This window comes from Biomphalaria glabrata, chromosome 6, assembly GCF_947242115.1.
Source record: "Biomphalaria glabrata chromosome 6, xgBioGlab47.1, whole genome shotgun sequence".
Taxonomy (NCBI): domain Eukaryota; kingdom Metazoa; phylum Mollusca; class Gastropoda; family Planorbidae; genus Biomphalaria; species Biomphalaria glabrata.
The window spans coordinates 25,589,954-25,608,142 of record NC_074716.1 but is presented as its reverse complement, the minus strand read 5'-3'; the positions used below and the strand labels follow the sequence as shown (position 1 = coordinate 25,608,142).

Below are 18,189 nucleotides of genomic sequence, written 5' to 3'. Positions count from 1 at the left end.
TATTAGATCTAGAAACTAAATCTAAAATAATCTAAATGTTCATTTTGGAGTAGATTTGGACTAAATCAATTTTATCTTGTTGCAATAGATTTACAGGTCCATGCATGTACATTGATGGAATCAGTTTTTAAAATGTTGATTAAAGTAGGCTGCTTCAAATGAATAATGAGGGGAAAATGTTAAGAGAGAAACATCATTTAAAATAACTGTGTGTTTGGGGGGGGGGGGGTACAAACATTGTTGATATAAAATTGTACTAAATCCTCTTAACTTGTATTACAAGCTTTATCAATAAATACACACAAACTCTATTTATTATAATGATAGGCTTACTAATTACATATTTAAAACATGGGGGGCATATTATGATATAGATCTAGGTAGTAATTTAATACTGTTCTTCTTTCGTAAAATTTTGGTGCTTAAATTGTATATGCAGTACGTTTCAGGGTTGGTAAAGTTTGGGGTTTGTGATTTCAGGGTTTGTAAAATTTGGAAATTCGGGTTTCAGGGTTTACTTGGTCTCATGGGTGGCACCCCTGAGCACTGGATACATCAAAAAATGAACTATTTATAGTTTTTCTACCATGTATGAAAATCTCCCAATAAGAGCTGGGAGAAATTCAGTCTTTCTGATATAAAGTTGAGAAGTAATAAGCTATCTTCTTCAAAAGTTTTTTAAATGTTGCAGACGTCTCTTTTGAAAATGGTCTACATTTTAATTAGAAAATCTCTAAGTCTAGCAGGATGTCCCTCAGTTTGAGAAATGTTGATGTAAATGTTTGTAAATGTGTTGTCTTCTTGTATTTTACAAGTTTTTCTTTTTGTAGCTTTGATAAAAATATTCCCATTATTATTTATTCTTTTTATTACATGACTCAACAAATGAATGCTAAATTTAACACAAAATTCATTTGCATATTTAGTGAAGTGGTGGAACAGCTTTTTATAAAAGGAACTTCTCAATGCATGTCTTTGAGGACAAATGATTTATGAACTTGTAAGTCATTAACTTAAAGGCTTGTCATTTGAGAAATATATATATATTTATGCATTCAGGTTTTGTTAGTTATGACAATCCTGTGTCTGCCCAAGGAGCCATACAATCCATGAATGGCTTCCAGATCGGCATGAAGCGACTCAAGGTGCAGCTCAAGCGACCCAAGAATGACAGCAAGCCTTACTAGACAGACTGAAGTTGTGTGGAAAGAAGGAAGTGAGGGAAAGGTGAGGGATTACAATCATTCTATTTTAAAATCTTCTTGGGCAGCATTAAATCTATTTTGGTGATAAATGGTGCTATCTTACTCTACTCAAATCTGTGATGAATTCAGCTGTTGTATTATGTTATCATTGTGAACACTTATTTTACTTCTGTGAAGTAACTTTTTTTTTTTTTTTTTTATTTCCCGTAGGTGACAAACTAAATTTCAGTTGTTAATTTTACACATTTTTTTTTATGCCTATCTAATTATTTTGTTTTATTAAAATAACTTCTATAGATCCTCTTACATTGAGGATGTAACTTAATGATATTGAAATTCAATTCTGTGATATTTTAATTCTGCAAAAATTTAGACAAATGTTTGGTTTTAGTTTTACATTGAAAAATTCTAGCTAAATTTAAACACCTGCTTGGTGCCATTAAGAAAGTATGATAGCACCCTGTTATCCATTATAAGATAACCCTTTTTTTTCTCATGTTTTTGACAAAATTGTTTTGATTTGATATTCCTGCATTGTTTTGTTGTGTGTTACCAAAATACGCTTGTGCAGTTATTATATTTATTTAGATAAGACAACAATTTTGACTATACCATTTCAAGTGATACATTATTTCAAATAGAACAAATGCACTTCAGTTGGATAGTTATTTGTTGTGCAGTTCAGTTTTCTGAAATATTATAGTTTAGTTTGGTAATGTACACTAAATACTGCATGCTTAATGTCAATTAATAGTATTAATGTTGTTTATTATTATTTTTTCTATGTGGAGGCTTTATCTGATATGAACATTACATCCAATTAGTATTCATTTTTCAATAAATAAATAAAATTTAATGTATTAAAAATGCACCTGTTTGTTATTGTTGTCATTGCTAAATATTGTACTTTTTTTTGTGTGTGTGTTTATTGACTGTTTTACTTTTTCTTCTCTATGTAGAGATCACGTTGGCGTCTGGCGTGACATGGCGTGTGTCTCCTGTGTCCCTGTGGCGTCGTCGTGCGTCCGTACTACGTCCCATCGTGCATTTGTTTTTTCTTCTCCACTGTCCATGTGTCCAGCAAGCAGTTCTCGTCGGTCGGTTGGTTCCTTGTTGTCAATGTTTCATTTATTATTTTTTTGTTTTTGCTGTTTGTTGTTTCTCCTGTAGTTTTTTAGCGTATCTCATGCTGGGGTGCCATTTGTGCTTTTAGTTTGTTCTGTTCTTTTTTTTTTCTTTCGTGAATTAAATTTTTTAATAAAAAGATTTTAGAAAATTGATTTTCAGAAATTGGTAGTCTTGTTATTACCATTGTATGGGTTTGTTCTATAGAATGTCCTATCTGTAACATTGCAGCCACCATCATTTTGACCTATTGTTTAAAAAAATACAACAAATTGCTAAAAATCTGTAGAAGTGTACTTACACACATTTTTTTAAACTGAACTGGTTTGGCTTATTGATAAAAATTATTGTATATATTTTTTAAAAAGTATTTCTTATGTTTTTTTTTTATTATTATAAATATTATTATTATTAAACCTTTATTTGTGCGAGTTTAGTGTGTTAAGTGTTCTAACCTAAAGTATGGAACTAAATTTATATTCTGTGGTAAAAAATCTATGTTTGTCATTACTAGTGCTTGCTTTGAAATATAGGCCTATAATTCAAAATGCTATGAAACAAAATGACAGTATCACTTTTAAAGTCTTTTTACAAATGGGTATCCCAGTTCCATATTTCTATGTGATTTAGTATATGCCCCATGTACTGCCTTTGGATCATATAATTATATATATATATATATATATTTTATTATATATTGCTCATTACTTTTAAACTTCAGTTTTATTTGTTTTTTTTTTTATTTTCAAAAGAAGTTTCCTTGTGAAAAAGGCAATCAGCTAATGGTGACATGCATTTGTTTCTGCCATCCTAAATGTAGCAGTGAACTCCATGTTTAACTATGTGTTCCTTTCTCTACTTGAACTGCAAGTGCCCAGCAGCAGCATATTCTATGTGACTCCATGAACATCTCATTGCAGAAGTCCTATGCTTCTTTCTTACTTCCCTGACAATCAGTTGTTCAAAACATTTGTCTTTGTTCTACACTAGTCATGACAAAATCTCCATTCCTCACTTGTCCTAGCTTGTTTTAACTGTTTCCATTGACTTGACAGTGTCCTTATTTGTCAAATTGTCCTATTTGTGTATAGAAACTGTACACATAATGTTACTTTCTGAGGTTATTTGGCTCCTCAGTTAATGTTTTTTTTTAAATATCTAGAAATCAACCAGGGGAAAGCTCTGTCCTCTGTTAAGTAAAGCCGTTGTTTTTTTTTTTTTTTAATAGCTAACATGATTGATAGCATATTCCATTGTCAGTAAATTGCCTCTGCGATGGCATCTTTTGTAGAGAACTGTGAGAGAAAGAATCTGTACTCAGGAAATTCTTGTTTGTCACTGTCTGGTGTCACTAAAACAATATTTGTTTGGATTAAAATGTCAATGTTTTTGACAATGAAATAAGTGTCGTTCCTTTTCACTTAACATATTGTTATAAAAAAAATTGCTTACATTTTTCAGTGGTTTTCCAAGTTGATAAAATGCATTTAACAGCAAACCTGTACAAAGAATCTATCCCCAGCTGTTAATAATCTAGACAATACACATTGTTTTTCTGTTGTTTTCTTTTTTAACCAGATAAACATTTGAAAACACCTTTTCTTTGCAGCTTTGTAAGTTGCCATATGTCAGTTCCTCTATGTCCATTATTTCAAGGGTTTGTATTGTATCTTTGTGATTTTTTTTTTTTTTTGGTTCACGTACCTTTGTGTTATTTTAAAACAGTTTGAAAAAAAAATGTATTCAACAAAAAAAAAAAAAGGAAAAATAAAAAAAGCATTTTAAACTTCGACTTTGTTTCTTATTGTCTATGACAGGGGTGTGCAAAGAACAGCCTGCGGTCCACATGCGGCCCGCGGATACCTATAAATTTAAAAAAAAAATTCAGCCAAAAAACAAAAAAAAAGACATTGTCTCTACATGTCATTAAGTATTTTTATTTGCAATATTTCGAAAAAATCCAATTACAGATTCAAACTCGGGCCACTATTTATTCAATGTTTTAAAGAACTGTGTTTTAACTCATTTATAGTCTTGGGTTAGCTTTGAACAACATATCAAGTGTAACAGCTGATGGAACGTGTTTTGACTGAGAAAAACAGGTTTTTTAATAAATTAAAGAACATCTGGAAAGTTTGCCTAAAGCTGCATTGAATATAAAAAATACCGTATTATTTACCAAGGAATGTCAGGGATGAAACTTAGAGCTAAGGGTCTTTAACCACTGGCAGTTCCGAGAAGTACTTGAAGACGGAAACTAAACGTTTCGATGTTTGGTAGGTACCACAGTAGTGTCCGCTTGGTTAGCATGGGCAAGTTATTGAGATGAATATGGGATCTCAAGGAAAACGTTGTTATGCTCTTTGAGGGACATAGACTGTGACTTTGATAATATTTCTAATGAATAGTGGAAGGACCGGTATTGCGTATGAAATGCATGTGCATGTTAAATCTTTTCATACAAAGCATTGCCGTTTCTCCAGGCAAGCAAGTGAAATCAATTTTTTTCCATTTTCCTTTGTTAAAAAGTGAAACTTTCTAGTGAAATGGTTGAAAATTACAAGACTTATTTGAATTCTTTTATTGTGGAAGAACTTGGAATTAGTTCAGCATTTGATGCAGAAGCTGACTCAACTGTAAAGGACATTTTTCAAGCATATTACGAACTCAAAGAGAAGCTCTATTCAGTTATTTCGTGGGAGTTTTATGGGTGACAGAGGCTGTATTACCTCACTTTAAAAAAGTTAGCTGCTAAATTTTCATATTATTTTTGTGCACATACATTTTTTTTCTGTTTTTTAATAAACAAGTGTAAGAACAGGTCGATGCTGACTGACTGTAATTTGAAAGCAGTCACGAAGATAACAAATAGTAAAGCTAGTTCCACAGTTCCAGAACATTATGCACGAGCGTAAATAGTTAAACGTTTTAAATTAAGTATAAATGTTCATTTGTGCTGAAATACTGTGATGTAAAATTAAAAAAAAAATATTCGTAAAATTAGTTTCAGAAATCGCTCTTTTTTCTCAACTGGGACTGTAAGAGAAGTAAATGTATAATACGGTATAAACGTGAATTAAAAGACATTATACACAGCTAGCGTATTTTGTAGGTAGCCTACATATATATATGCTGCCCCCCCCCCCATTCCCAATTTTTTTGTAATGCGGCCCTCGGTAGGAAAAGGTTGCCCACCCCTGGTCTATGATATGGATTAGTTTTAGAACACCCCATCCCCCCCCCCCCCCCATATTGGGACATTATACTGGCATGTAAGTAGCCTATTACAAAAATGAATAATACATTTTATACAAAAATCCTCATTTCCTAATAAAGTAAAAAAATACAAAATGTGTTCTTTGAGTAAATAAATTTTAGTTGAACCATAAAGGGCCTACAACTAGATAATTCCATCATATGACGCACTATGTATGCATCGTCTTTGAAAAAGAATTTTAAGTTTTCGTATAAAAGGTTTCTACTTTACTTAATAGCGCGCCACTATTCAGAAATGCAGCGCAAGTCCGATTGAAATCAAAGGTAGACATTCGTGGGCTTGATCGTTGTAGACTTAGACTTAGGTCCTCCCGCGCCGTTCGGCGCATTGGGCGGCAAGCTGTCTCCATAATGATCTGTCACTGGCAATGTCTGAAGCCTCTTCCCATCTGGTGTCCACTGTTCTGAGGTCCTCCATGAAGGTGTGTCGCCAGGTAATACGAGGACGTCCCTGTTTGCGCTTTCCTCGTTTTGGCTTCCATGTTATCGCAACTCTTGGTGTGCGTAATTCATTTTGACGTAGAACATGTCCCGCAAACCTCATGCGACGCTCAGTCACAACCTCACTAAGTGTTCGACTCCCAGTTCGGAAAAGGATTTCCTTGTTTGAGATCCGGTCTGTGTAACTGACTCCCAAAATCCGTCTCAGCCATCTCTGTTGAGCCACATTTAGTCTTTTCTCAATTTTGACAGATGACTTCCACGTCTCACATGCATATGTAGCAGTTGGAATGACGATTGTGTTGAGAAGGTGTATTTTTGTCTCGAGTCCAATGGCTTGGCTAGTCCAAATAGGCTGCAGCCTTTGGAAAATGCTCCCTGCCTTTCCTATTCGGCACGCTACATCATGGTAAGCATCTCCATCATTTGTTATGATGCTGCCAAGGTACGTGAACTTGTCCAGCTCTTCAAGCTTTGACTCGCCAAGTCTGACGGGGACACCCTTTGCCTTATATCCCACTCGCATAATTTTAGTCTTATCCAAGTTTATGCGGAGGCCAATTTTGGGTGCCTCTCTGTCTAGGCTCTCCGTCATTTCTTGAATGCATTTATTTGTAGCCCCGAGTAGTGCAACATCATCAGCAAAGTCCAAGTCCGTCAATCGGAGTTGTTCATGCCATGGAATACCAAAGGCAGTCTGGTTCATTGCTCTCCTCATTATGTAGTCGATGGCTAGGAGGAAAAGGAAGGGAGATAAGATGCACCCCTGTCTCACACCTGTCTCGATTGTAAAAAACTCTGTTGTTCCCTCTTCTGTTTTAATGCAGCAACTAGACTGACTGTAAAGGTGTCGTAGGATCTGGACGAATTTTTCTGGTATACCGTATTCTCTAACTATTTTCCATAGTGATTCTCGGTGGACACTATCAAACGCTTTTTTGAAGTCCACGAAACTGATCGTTAGCCGTTGTTGGTACTCAAAACTTTGTTCTATGATATTTCGTAAAACGAAAATCTGCTCTGTACATGATCTGCCTCTTCGGAAACCTGCTTGTTCTTCTCTGAGCCTTTCATCTACAGACTGTTGAAGCCGTCTCAACAAAACAGTGCTGAAAACTTTGCCTGGGACAGAGAGGAGAGTAATGCCCCTCCAGTTGTTACAGTCTGCCAAGTTGCCCTTTTTTGGAAGCTTTACAATCACTCCCTTTTGCCAGTCCTCTGGGACTTTTGAAGTTCGCCAACAGAGATTTAAGAGATCAGTCATTCTGTTAACAATGCACTGTCCCCCATATTTTAGCATTTCTGCTGATATCATGTCTAGTCCTGGTGCTTTGTTATTCTTTAGCACTGCAATGGCCATTGTAACCTCCTCAGCAGTTATTGGGTCTGTCTTGACCTTGAGATCATTGTCTGGAGAGGGGTCCTTGAATATGTAAGTTATGTCTGGCGACAGTTGGTTAAGGGTCTCTTTAAAGTGCTCTACCCATCTTGCATCCTGTTCTTCTTTCGTTAACAAAGTTTTGCCTTGCTTGTCTTTTATTGGTGCCCCATGTCCACTCTTTGCTCCAGTGAGATCTCGGACAATACGATGGAGGGTTTTTGTGTCATTTCTGCTTGCAGCTGCTTGTGCCTCTTGTCCCTTCTGCTCAATCCAGTCCCGTTTATCTTGCCGACAGCTTCTCTTTACTTTCAGATCTGCTTCCCTATAGGCTTCTTCCGCTAGGCTGCGATCCTGTGTTTCATTTTTCTGATCTCGTCTACGTTTGGCCTCTTTCCTCTCATCTATCAATTTCCATGTTCTGTCTTGTATCCACCGTTCCTTGTATGAACCTCGCCTCCTTCCGATAACTTCTTCTGCGCACCCAATAGTGGTATCTTTGAAGTTGGCCCACTCTTCTTCAAGGGTCAATATATCTGCAAGAGCCTCAAAGCGGTTCGTTAGTTTCAATTGGAACTGTGCTGCAGTATTGCCGTCTTTAAGCTTCTCTACATTAAATGGGCGGGGTCGTGTGGCTCGTTTTGGTTGGCGTTTCAATCGGAGCTTACATTTGCCACTGACAAGGTAGTGGTCTGAGCCGATATCAGCTCCTCTGCGGGTCCGCACGTCTAACAGAGATGACCTCCATCGTTTGGAGATGCAAATGTAATCTATCTCGTTGAAGGTTTCCCCATTTGGTGATCACCATGTTTTTTTGTGTATTTGTTTGTGCTTAAAATATGTGTTTCCAATTGAAAGGCTGTTGGATGCGCAGAGAGAAATCAAACGCTCGCCATTATCACTGATGTTTTCTGCAGAGCCATATGGTCCCATTACATATTCAAAGCCAGTTCGGTTGGGATTGATTTTGGCGTTAAAATCTCCCATCAGTAGAATTAGGTCGTGAGTAGGTGTTTCATCAAGAGTGGTTTGTAGTTGATTATAGAACTGATCTTTGATGGTATCTTCTGCATCCTCTGTAGGGGCATAAGCTTGGATGGTAGTGACTTTAATTTGCTTTGTTTGGAGTCGAGCTGTAATGATGCGGTCACTGACCGGCTTCCAAGCAATTAGCGCTGAAGCTGCTATTTTAGACATGATGATTCCTACACCACCAATGTGCTCCTTGTCATGTCCTGAATATATTATTGTCTTGCCATCATTGATAATTTTTCCACTTGACGTCCACCGCATCTCGCAGATCCCAAGGATGTCCAGCCGATAAGAGTCAAACTCTCTTAAAAGTTGGGCCAGTTTACCGCATTGATTCAGGGTTCTTACATTCCACGTGCCTATAAGAGTCGGTTTCCTTGCGTTGAAAGGCTCGTTGTAGAGCTAGTTTGAAAGGGGATAGTTTTGTTCACGCAACTGAACGATGCTAAAAGTGAAATCAACCATTCTGACACGCTATGGGTGGATTTATTTCCATCTTATTGCAGACGCCTCTTATTTTAAAATCGACTGTACTGCTCCAAACACACACTGGACTTGAGTTTCTCGCACGCTGAACGGACGCAGAAAATCAACTCAGTTACACTACATTCACCCCGCCTAAAAGTTATAGGAACATAAACATGTAAATAATAGTGAAGGACAACGATATAGGAGGCCTTAGTATCCCTACAGAATACTTACAGAGTTACTCTATTGAAAACCATTGTATAACTATAAACAAACACATTATACACTATAAAATTATCAGTCCCTAAGTGTCATATTATGCATACAAATATTAGGTTACACCAGTAGAGAAAGTACCGTACTCTTGAATAATAATGTAATAAGTAATACAATACAAAAAGTATTAACTAGAAAAGCTATATGCCCTAGACTATAAAATGATCAGTTCTAAGTGTGTCATATAAGTCATATTAACGCCTATAGATACTGAGTTAGAACTTGTGATATGGAAAAGTAAGTAAATAAATGTTAGACCTTATAATTAAGTCTGCTTGTTCTTAGGTTATATCTACCAGGACCAATACTGCCGTCGCTTTGAATTGGTGACATCGGCGGCTCTCTAACTGGAGACTCAGCCCCTGTATTTACTTCTTCTTGATGTCCATTTTCTCCTTGTTGTACATGCATGGGCGTAGCCAGGGGGGGGGGGGGTGTTTGGGGTTCAACCCCCCCCCCCCCCGAAATGAAATCCTCGGGGGGGGGGGGGGGGGAGACGGACTTAAGTGACTATTTTTTGCTTTGATTTTCTTTATTTTAGGTGAGATTTTAATACTAAACCATTACTTGCCCCAGCGCAGCCAAAGGGGTTTTGAGTTTGAAACCCCCTACCACGGGGGGGGGGGGGGGGGGGGGGGGGGGGGGGAGGAAGACGCACTTTACTTCACTTTAGTGACATGTTTTTTTGCTTTGATTTTGTTAATTTTAGGTGAAATTTTAATACTAATTGCCCCAGCACAGCTAAAGGGGTTTTGAGTTTAAAGCCCCCTACCCGGGGTTTTGAGTTTGAAACCCCCCTACCAGGGGTTTTTGTAGTTAAATCCCCCAACACAAAAAATGCAAACGATAATCCCCAAATTCCAAGTGCACAGTTTAGGAAGATTTTGATTTAAATACCCCCTCCAAAATTTACGATAGACCCCCTCTTCAATATGAAAAAAAAAAGCAAATAATGCACTCAAAATGTAATGAGCGTAGCCAAATGGGTTTTGACTCAGTTTTTAGTTTAAACTCCCCTCCAGTGGAGTTTGAAGCAAAAAATACATCTTCAATAAAAAAAAAAAAAGCAAATTACACACTCTAAAATCTAAGAGCGTAGCCATATGGGTTTTGAGTTTAAAACCCCCGCCAGCGGGGTTTGAAGTTAAAAAATACATCTTCAATGTTAAAAAAAAAAAAAAAAGCAAATTACGCACTAAAATGCTATGAGCGTTGCCAAAAGGGGTTTTGAGTTCATATCCCCCTTCACAAGGGTTTGGTGCTAAAAAATTCCTTTTCAATATAAAAAAAAGCAAATTACACACTAAAATTATTTGAGCGTAGCCAAGCGAATTGGGGGTTTTGAGTTTAAACTCCTTTTCTCCAGATGGTTTTGAGTTTAAAATCCCCCTACAGAGCGTTGTGAGGTGGAAAACCTCTATCTTCAATATTACTCTTAAGCAAACTACAGTTACCAAATTCTATGATCGTAGCTAAATTGGGTTTTGAATTTAAAAAACAACAACAAAGTCCTGAGATTTTTAGTTTAAAACCTCTAACAGATGATTTTGACGATAAAACTTCACTTTTCGATATAAAATCTAAAGCAAACTACAGTCACCCAATTCCAAGAGCGTATCCAAGAGAGGTTACACATTTCTACCAGTGGCGGGGCTCCATTAATAATGTGCAGTGAATGGTCATCTGCCGAAATTGAAAAACACTAAATGTGGCTCAACAAAGAGAGATTTGAGGAGTTAGTTATTGAGATCGGGTCTAAATCAAGGAAATCCTATGCCAAACTGGAAGTCGACCCCTTTGTAAAATTGTGAGAGAGCGTCGCATGAGGTTTGCGGGACATGTTCTCCGACAAAATAAATTACGCATAATAAGAGTTGCGATGACATCCTAGTACAACTTTGCGCCACACATTCATGGAGGTCCTCGGAGCAGGTGGGAAGAGGCTTCAGAAATTACCAGTGACAGATTTTTGTGGAAACAGCTTGACGGCAAATGCGCCGAACGGCGCGGTAGGGTGTTAGTCAGTAAAAATTGCACATACATTTTTGAAATAAGACTTTTTAATAGCAGGAAAATGCACTGTAGATACCTCAGAATATGCATTTTGTTGGCATTCTATGCCAGAAATAGTGCTTGGCGCCCCCGCGCTAGGGTGAGCTCCTAGAGCTCCCCCAGAGCCCCTTGCTGGCAATGGCGGGGAGTCAACAATTTTTTTCACTAACTACAGGAAGAACCTATTCTAGGGCACAATAAACGTGTTCCAAAAGAATGAAGGGTCAGAATGTAATAAAGATTATGAACACACACACACATACAAAAAAATTTTTTCGCGAGGGAGGGGGGGCGGGGAAGGGGGAGAAAAAATCCCCCCCTAACCCCCCCCCCCCCAAAAAAAAATCCTGGCTACGCCCATGTGTACATGTGTGTTCCATAGTCACATGGTCAGTAGGCACCTGCATCTGTGATGGGTTTGTCTCCGGCTCAAGGTCTTCATGTTCCATATGTTGATACACCTCTGATTCTCCCTCTCTTGCAGCGGGGGCCAAATGTCGTAGTGACACTGTTTCATCAGGAAGTCTTACAATGGCATACTGTGGGTTGCATGTGATTAAGTCCACAGCTATTGTACCATCGTCATATTTTGATGCACGGGCTCCCTTTTTTAACAACACTTTTCCTGAATGAGTTAACTATGTCGGGAGTGATTTGCCGAAGGTGGACCTGCGATAGAACTCGAATATGCTCTCGTGCGGTGTCTCGTTTGTAGCGGTACCTACAGAGCAGAGAACGAAGAGAGTGCAGGGCTTGGTTTAACACCTGCTCCCATTTGGAAACCGGTCCTTGAGTTTTTAAGGCCAGGGTTATAGCTTTCCATGATGAGTCGTTTAGCCTTTCTACTTGAATTTCTTCTGGAATTATAAGGGGTCGTGCTTCTTGTGGCCACCCCTCTCTCGTGTAAAAATTCCTGCACCTCTCTTGACATGAATGAGGTACATGGGCGTAGCCAGGATTTTTTTCTGAAGGGTCAGAAGTAATAAAAATTATGTACACACACACACATAAATACATATAATTTTTTTTCGCGCGGGGGGGGGGGGGTCTTTTTATTACTTCTGACCCTTCATTCTTTCGGAACACGTTTATTGTGCCCTAGAATAGGTTCTCCCATGAGTTAGTGTAAAAATTGTAGATTCCCCGACATTACTAGCGAGGGGGTCTGGGGGAGCGCTAGGAGCTCCCCCAGCGCGGGGCGAAGCCCCGCCGCCAAGCACCATTTCTGATATTGAAAACCAACAAAATGCATATTCTGAGGTATCGACAGTGCATTTTCCTGCTATTAAAAAGTTCTATTTAGAAAACCTAATGTGCTATTCTTACTGACTTAGACCCTCCCGCGCCGTTCGGCGCATTTGCTGTTAAGCTTTTTCCATAAATTGTAAATTCCCCGCCATTACTAGCAAGGGGGTCTGGGGGAGCGCTAGGAGCTCCCTCAGGGCGCCGCCAAGCACTATTTCTGGTATTGAAAGCCAACAAAATGCATATTCTGAGATATCTACTGTGCATTTTCCTGCTATTAAAAAGTTTTATTTCAAAAACCTAATGTGCTATTCTTACTGACTTAGACCCTCCCGCGCCGTTTGGAGCATTTGACGTCAAGCTGTTTCCATAAAAATCTGTCACTGGTAATGTCTGAAGCCTCTTCCCACCTGCCATGAGGACCTCCATGAATGAGTGGCGTCAAGTTGTACTAGGATATCATTGCAACTATTCTTATGCGTAATTCATTTTGTCGGAGAACATGTCCCGCAAACCTCATGCGTCGCTCTCTCACAATCTTACTAAGGGGTCGACTCCCAGTTCGGCATAGGATTTCCTTGATTTAGACCCGATCTCTATAACTGACTCCTAAAATCTGTCTTAGCCATCTTTGTTGAGCCACATTTAGTGTTTTTCAATTTCGGCAGATGACTATTCACTGCAGTTTATTAATGGAGCCCTGCCACTGGTAAAAATGTGTAACCTCTCTTGAATACGCTCTTGGAACTAACTAACTGTACTTTGCTTTAGATTTTATATCGAAAAGAGAAGTTTTATCGTCAAAATTATCTGTTTTTTTTTTTTTTTTTTTACCTCAAAATGCTCTGAAGGGGGATCTTAAACTCAAAACCATCTGGAGGGGTTTTAAACTTTAAAAAAAAAGCCATCTGTAGAAGAGGGGTTTAAACTCAAAACCCCCGATTGGATTGGCTACGCTCAAATAATTTTAGCGTGTAATTTGCTTTTTTTTTTTTTTATATTGAAGAGGTATTTTTAGCATCAAACCCCCCTTAAACTCAAAACCCCTTTTGGCAACGCTCATAGCATTTTGAGTGCGTAATTTGCTTTTTTTTCTTTACACTGGCGGAAGGTTTAAACTCAAAACCCCTTTGGCTACGCTCATATATTTAAGAGTGAGTAATTTGCTTTTATTTATATTGAAGAGGTACTTTTTAGCTTCAAACTCCACTGGAGGGGAGTTTGAACTCAAAACCACTTTGACTATACTCATAACATTTTGAATGTATAATTTGCTTTGTTTTTATTATTAAAGAGGTATTATTTACCTTCAAACCCCGCTGAAATCTGAGTCAAAAACTATTTAGCTACGCTCATAACATTTTGAGTGCGTAATTAGCTTTTTTTTTATATTGAAGAGGGGGTTTATCGTAAATTTTAGAGGGGGTTTTAAAATCAAAATCTTCCTTAACTGTGCTCTTGGAATTAGGGAATTTTCGTTTTGTTTTATAGAAGAGGGGGGGGGTTAACTACAAAAACCCCAGGTAGAGGGTTTAAAACTCAAAACCCCTGATAAGGGTTTTTAAACTCAAAACCCCTGGTAGGGGTTTTTAAACTCGAACCCCCCTGGAAGGGGTTTTTAAACTTGAACCCCCCCCCCCCCTGGTAGGGGGTTTTAAACTCAAAACCCCTTTGGTTGTGCTGGGGCAATTGATGGTTTAGTATTAAAAACTCACCTAAAATAAACAAAATCAAAGCGAAAAATCAGTCATTAAATTCCGACTCCCCCCTGGCTACGCCCATGATGAGGTATGTGTACATAGGCATTCCGAATAGTCCAAATAAATTATCTAGACATCTGATGAAGCCGACATACCAGAACAGGCGTATGCAAACGGGAATCTTGAAAATTCGTCAACTATGTTTTTTTTTTTTTTTTAAATTCCATAAATGATAAGGAGATCAATAAATCTCTTTATAAGATGGCAAAAATTGCTGCTTTTAAGTAGATCTAGATCTAGTTATAGATATCCAGAGTCTTGAGCTACTAGACCAAGATCTAGTCAGTAGTTTAAATCTATTATTAGTTGTAATTTCATTTAGATTAGTTCTAAATCTAAGTATAGTAAACACATGGTCACATCTTAAGATCTAGAATCTAGACTTGAATAGATTTGGATCTTAGATCTAAATTCTAAATCTAGAGTTACGTAAATTCTATTAAAGGTGCCTGACATCGTGAAATATCTCTATACCCTAATCTAAATCTAAGTCTAGATAAGAACTAATCTAACCAAAAGGAACTTCGCTTTAGATCAGTAAGATCTAGTAAAGATTTAAATCCTCGCGCGTCAGTGCGCGCAAAAAAAAAAGCGGTACTATCTCGTGGTAGATTAATTAAGAATAGTCCATTTCCAGGCATTGATGCACTGATCTATATAGGATTAGCAAGAACTACTTTTTTTTTCGAGGGGGGGGGGGGTGTTGTTGATGTGGAAATGCGCATTTTCAGATGATAAACCGTACTCGCGTATTTTCGTGTCTATTTGCGTACAAAATACGCAAGATGCGTACTTGTAGGCAACTCTGAATTTCAGGTCGATTAGCTATTTTGATAGCTCCATTCATACCATTTTTACGTTCACGCATTCGCTATACTTATTACATAATTATTTCGTTTAATTGTTTACAAAACACTCTATGACTATATCGGTAGTGATATGCAAATTAAGACCCGCGGGTAACATATGGCTAGTACGGTATATATATATAAAATAGATGCTTAGGTGTATAATATTAGTGACTTTTTTTTTACATTTCGAATGTTTCAAGCCCAAGCCTCCCACAGGACAGTGTGGGATGACTGCGGAGATGGTTCAAACCCAAGACTATGGATAAAACAGTCCAGAGCACATACCTAACACAGCCATCCAATTTACTGTTAGAGAATCTGGGAAAAAAATGTTTGCAAAAGGTCTGGAATTCATCTTCACAAAGGTTGTAAGAACCTTGTAATTACCACTAATGAATACACTGATTATAATTGTGCAAAGTTTCATCTTGGGAGAAATAATGTGTATAATGTACAAGACAGACAGAGAGAGTGATATAAGCTTTATAAAAATATCTAAAAATGTTAGCACTTCTAAGTAGCAATGAAGTCAACACTAAAAAAAATTTTGACCAATGTAATTCAGTACTTTATTTCTAATCACCATACTGGTACATAAAAATCCAATCACACAGCCATCATCAACTTTCAAACCAATAACAATTTACCTGAAAAATAAAATAATTATAATTTAAAAAGCAATTTATAGATCTAAATACACTACCAGATTGTTAAAAGTTAGTATAATGATAATCATATAGTGTATATACTTCAGATACAAACAAGAGGGCTTAATTTCACACTAGCAATTGATTAAAGACGTAAAAAGGTTTCCTGGTCAAAATTTAAGTCCACAGCAGCCTTTGCAAAACTCAAAACAATCTGGAAAGGTAAAGCCCTCAACACTAAAATTAGTGAGTGTTAGGAACAAAAAATAACTGTTTCAACTTGATGCGTGAATGGGTGTGGGAGAAATAACATGTTCAATAACAAAGAAGATGAAACAATACCCGGTACATATTTTGCCAGATCTGTAACTACCGAAGGATTGATTTCCCTTGTTGGTATCAAACAAAATAATTATCAGTAATTAATTGACCAATTTGTTACTTTTATTTTTGATTCATGTCTTGTCTATGCCAATGAATAATTGTGCACAGTTTCAACTTGAGTGTGGGAGAAATAATGTGTTAAAACCTATTTAACAGACAGAGTGAGATGATATAAACTTTTTAAAAAGAAAACATGCTACCCAATTCTGTTTTTTAAATAAAGAGGCAAAATTATACTTTTCCATTTGTATAATAGATGATTTAAATTGGTTAAATATGTGTTTTGGAGGTGTGGTGGCTGAGTGGTAAAGGGCTTGGCTTCCAAACCAGAGGGTTCTGGGTTTGAATCCTGATAAAAATTGGGATTTTTAATTTTGGAATCTTAAGGGGGCCTGTGAGTCCACCCAGCTATAATGGGTAATGGTACCTGACATTAGTGGGGGAAAGTTAAGGTGGTTGGTCATTGTGCTGGCCACATGACACCCTAATTAACCATAGGACACAGAAACAGATGACCTTTACATCATCTGCCCTACAGACCACATGGTCTGAAAGGGGAACTTTACTTTACTTAAATATGCGTTTTACATATAGCTTTTTTTTAACTATAATTACTGATCTGAAAGCAGAAATTTTTTTACACAGACTCAGATGCATCTTTTCCACCAACCAGAAGAAAATAAAATGTAGCTTCAATGAATCTGAATTAAGAAAAAGCCTTTAAGACAAAGAAATAGAAAAAGAGTGAGTTACGGCTAAAACAGGCCATAGCAATCAATGATAGCTCAAAGGACACTGCCCCAGATGTCATATTTTGCCAGGTTCCAGCCAAACTACACTTCCTATTAAGTGGAAACAGTTAAGTAAGTATATCTTGTATGAGTGTCCCTAGCTGGGTAGGATGAGGGAGGATGTGTCTAAGTGTAACTCAACAGTTTCTTACCAATCCTGAAGCCAATTGCAGTTCATCTCAGATGAAAAGGAAGGTTATGAAAATTTTGGCACAATGATTTTAAATTATTTTATTACAATGGTACTTATCATTTCTAATCGTTGAATTGTCCACATTGAGGAACGAAACAAAACCTTTTTGGGTTAAACAAGTTCATAGGAAATTTGTGTGGATATAAGAAACTGAATTTCAAACTAACTTCAATCTCAGTACTAATTATTTTGTTAAAAAAATATTTTGACAAAGAACAAATTTGATCTTGCTGCTTGTAAACTTTGAATGCTACAAATATGGAAAATTCACATTTTCGATAGTTATTTTAGTTGTTTTTTTTTTTTTTTTTAGATATAAATGTGACAGACATATCATACAAAACTAATAGCTGCTAAAAACTAAAACAATTATTAACATTTTTTTTGTTATTTATGTGAGATAGGCTAAATCAACTGGATGGTAAGGAATTAATCAAACATGGTTATAAAAAAGATTGCTTACACAGCCAGAATCATGTGTCAGACATAAATTCCAACCCAAAGTAAAAGAAACAAAACTCCAAAGCCCATAAAAATGGATGCCACCAGAGATACCACAAGTTCCTTTTTAAGATCTCTTGCAAATTTTGTGCTGGTTACCTCATAGCTGATATAAATTAAGGAATATATTTCTCAATGCAGATTGCAACTTTCTCCTTAATTCAGTAATTCTCAATAAAATATGAAGAACTAAAAAAAATATTTTATAACCTTTACTCAAGGAAATTCATTTAACAACAATGCATTTCATACAATGTGTGAATGTGAGGTAAAAATTTTCTTTTTCCTTTATATGTTTACATATAAATTTATAAAGCCATGGACAGGTTAAATAAATATCTAAATCAGTGTTTCCCAAACAGTGTTCTGCAGAACCCTAGTGATCCACAAGGCCTGAATAGTATTATAATTATAGTTGTTCCACAAGCTACTGGAATAATTAACTAGTAGGCCACCATATGAATTAATCTCTCTAAAAAATATTTTTAAAGTATTCAGCTAAATACTCAAAATGTGCAAAGTGTTCCATTAAGAAAAAAGTTTGGGAAACACTGATCTAAATGA

General features: G+C 36.9%; 1 protein-coding gene across 8 annotated transcripts in view; it reads left to right on the top strand.

Annotated features, from left to right (window-relative positions):
- Nucleotides 1–4,116, top strand: part of LOC106050822 (CUGBP Elav-like family member 2) — a 186,560-nt gene extending 182,444 nt beyond the window's left edge. For all 8 annotated transcript variants that reach the window (XM_056034069.1, XM_056034066.1, XM_056034067.1 and 5 more), the window contains 2 exons: nucleotides 1,060–1,227; nucleotides 2,165–4,116. In XM_056034069.1, coding sequence (XP_055890044.1) covers nucleotides 1,060–1,187 — 128 coding nt within the window. In that variant the 3' untranslated portion in view covers nucleotides 1,188–1,227; nucleotides 2,165–4,116. The remainder of the gene's footprint in view (nucleotides 1–1,059; nucleotides 1,228–2,164) is intronic.
- The last annotated feature ends 14,073 nt before the right edge of the window (nucleotides 4,117–18,189 follow it).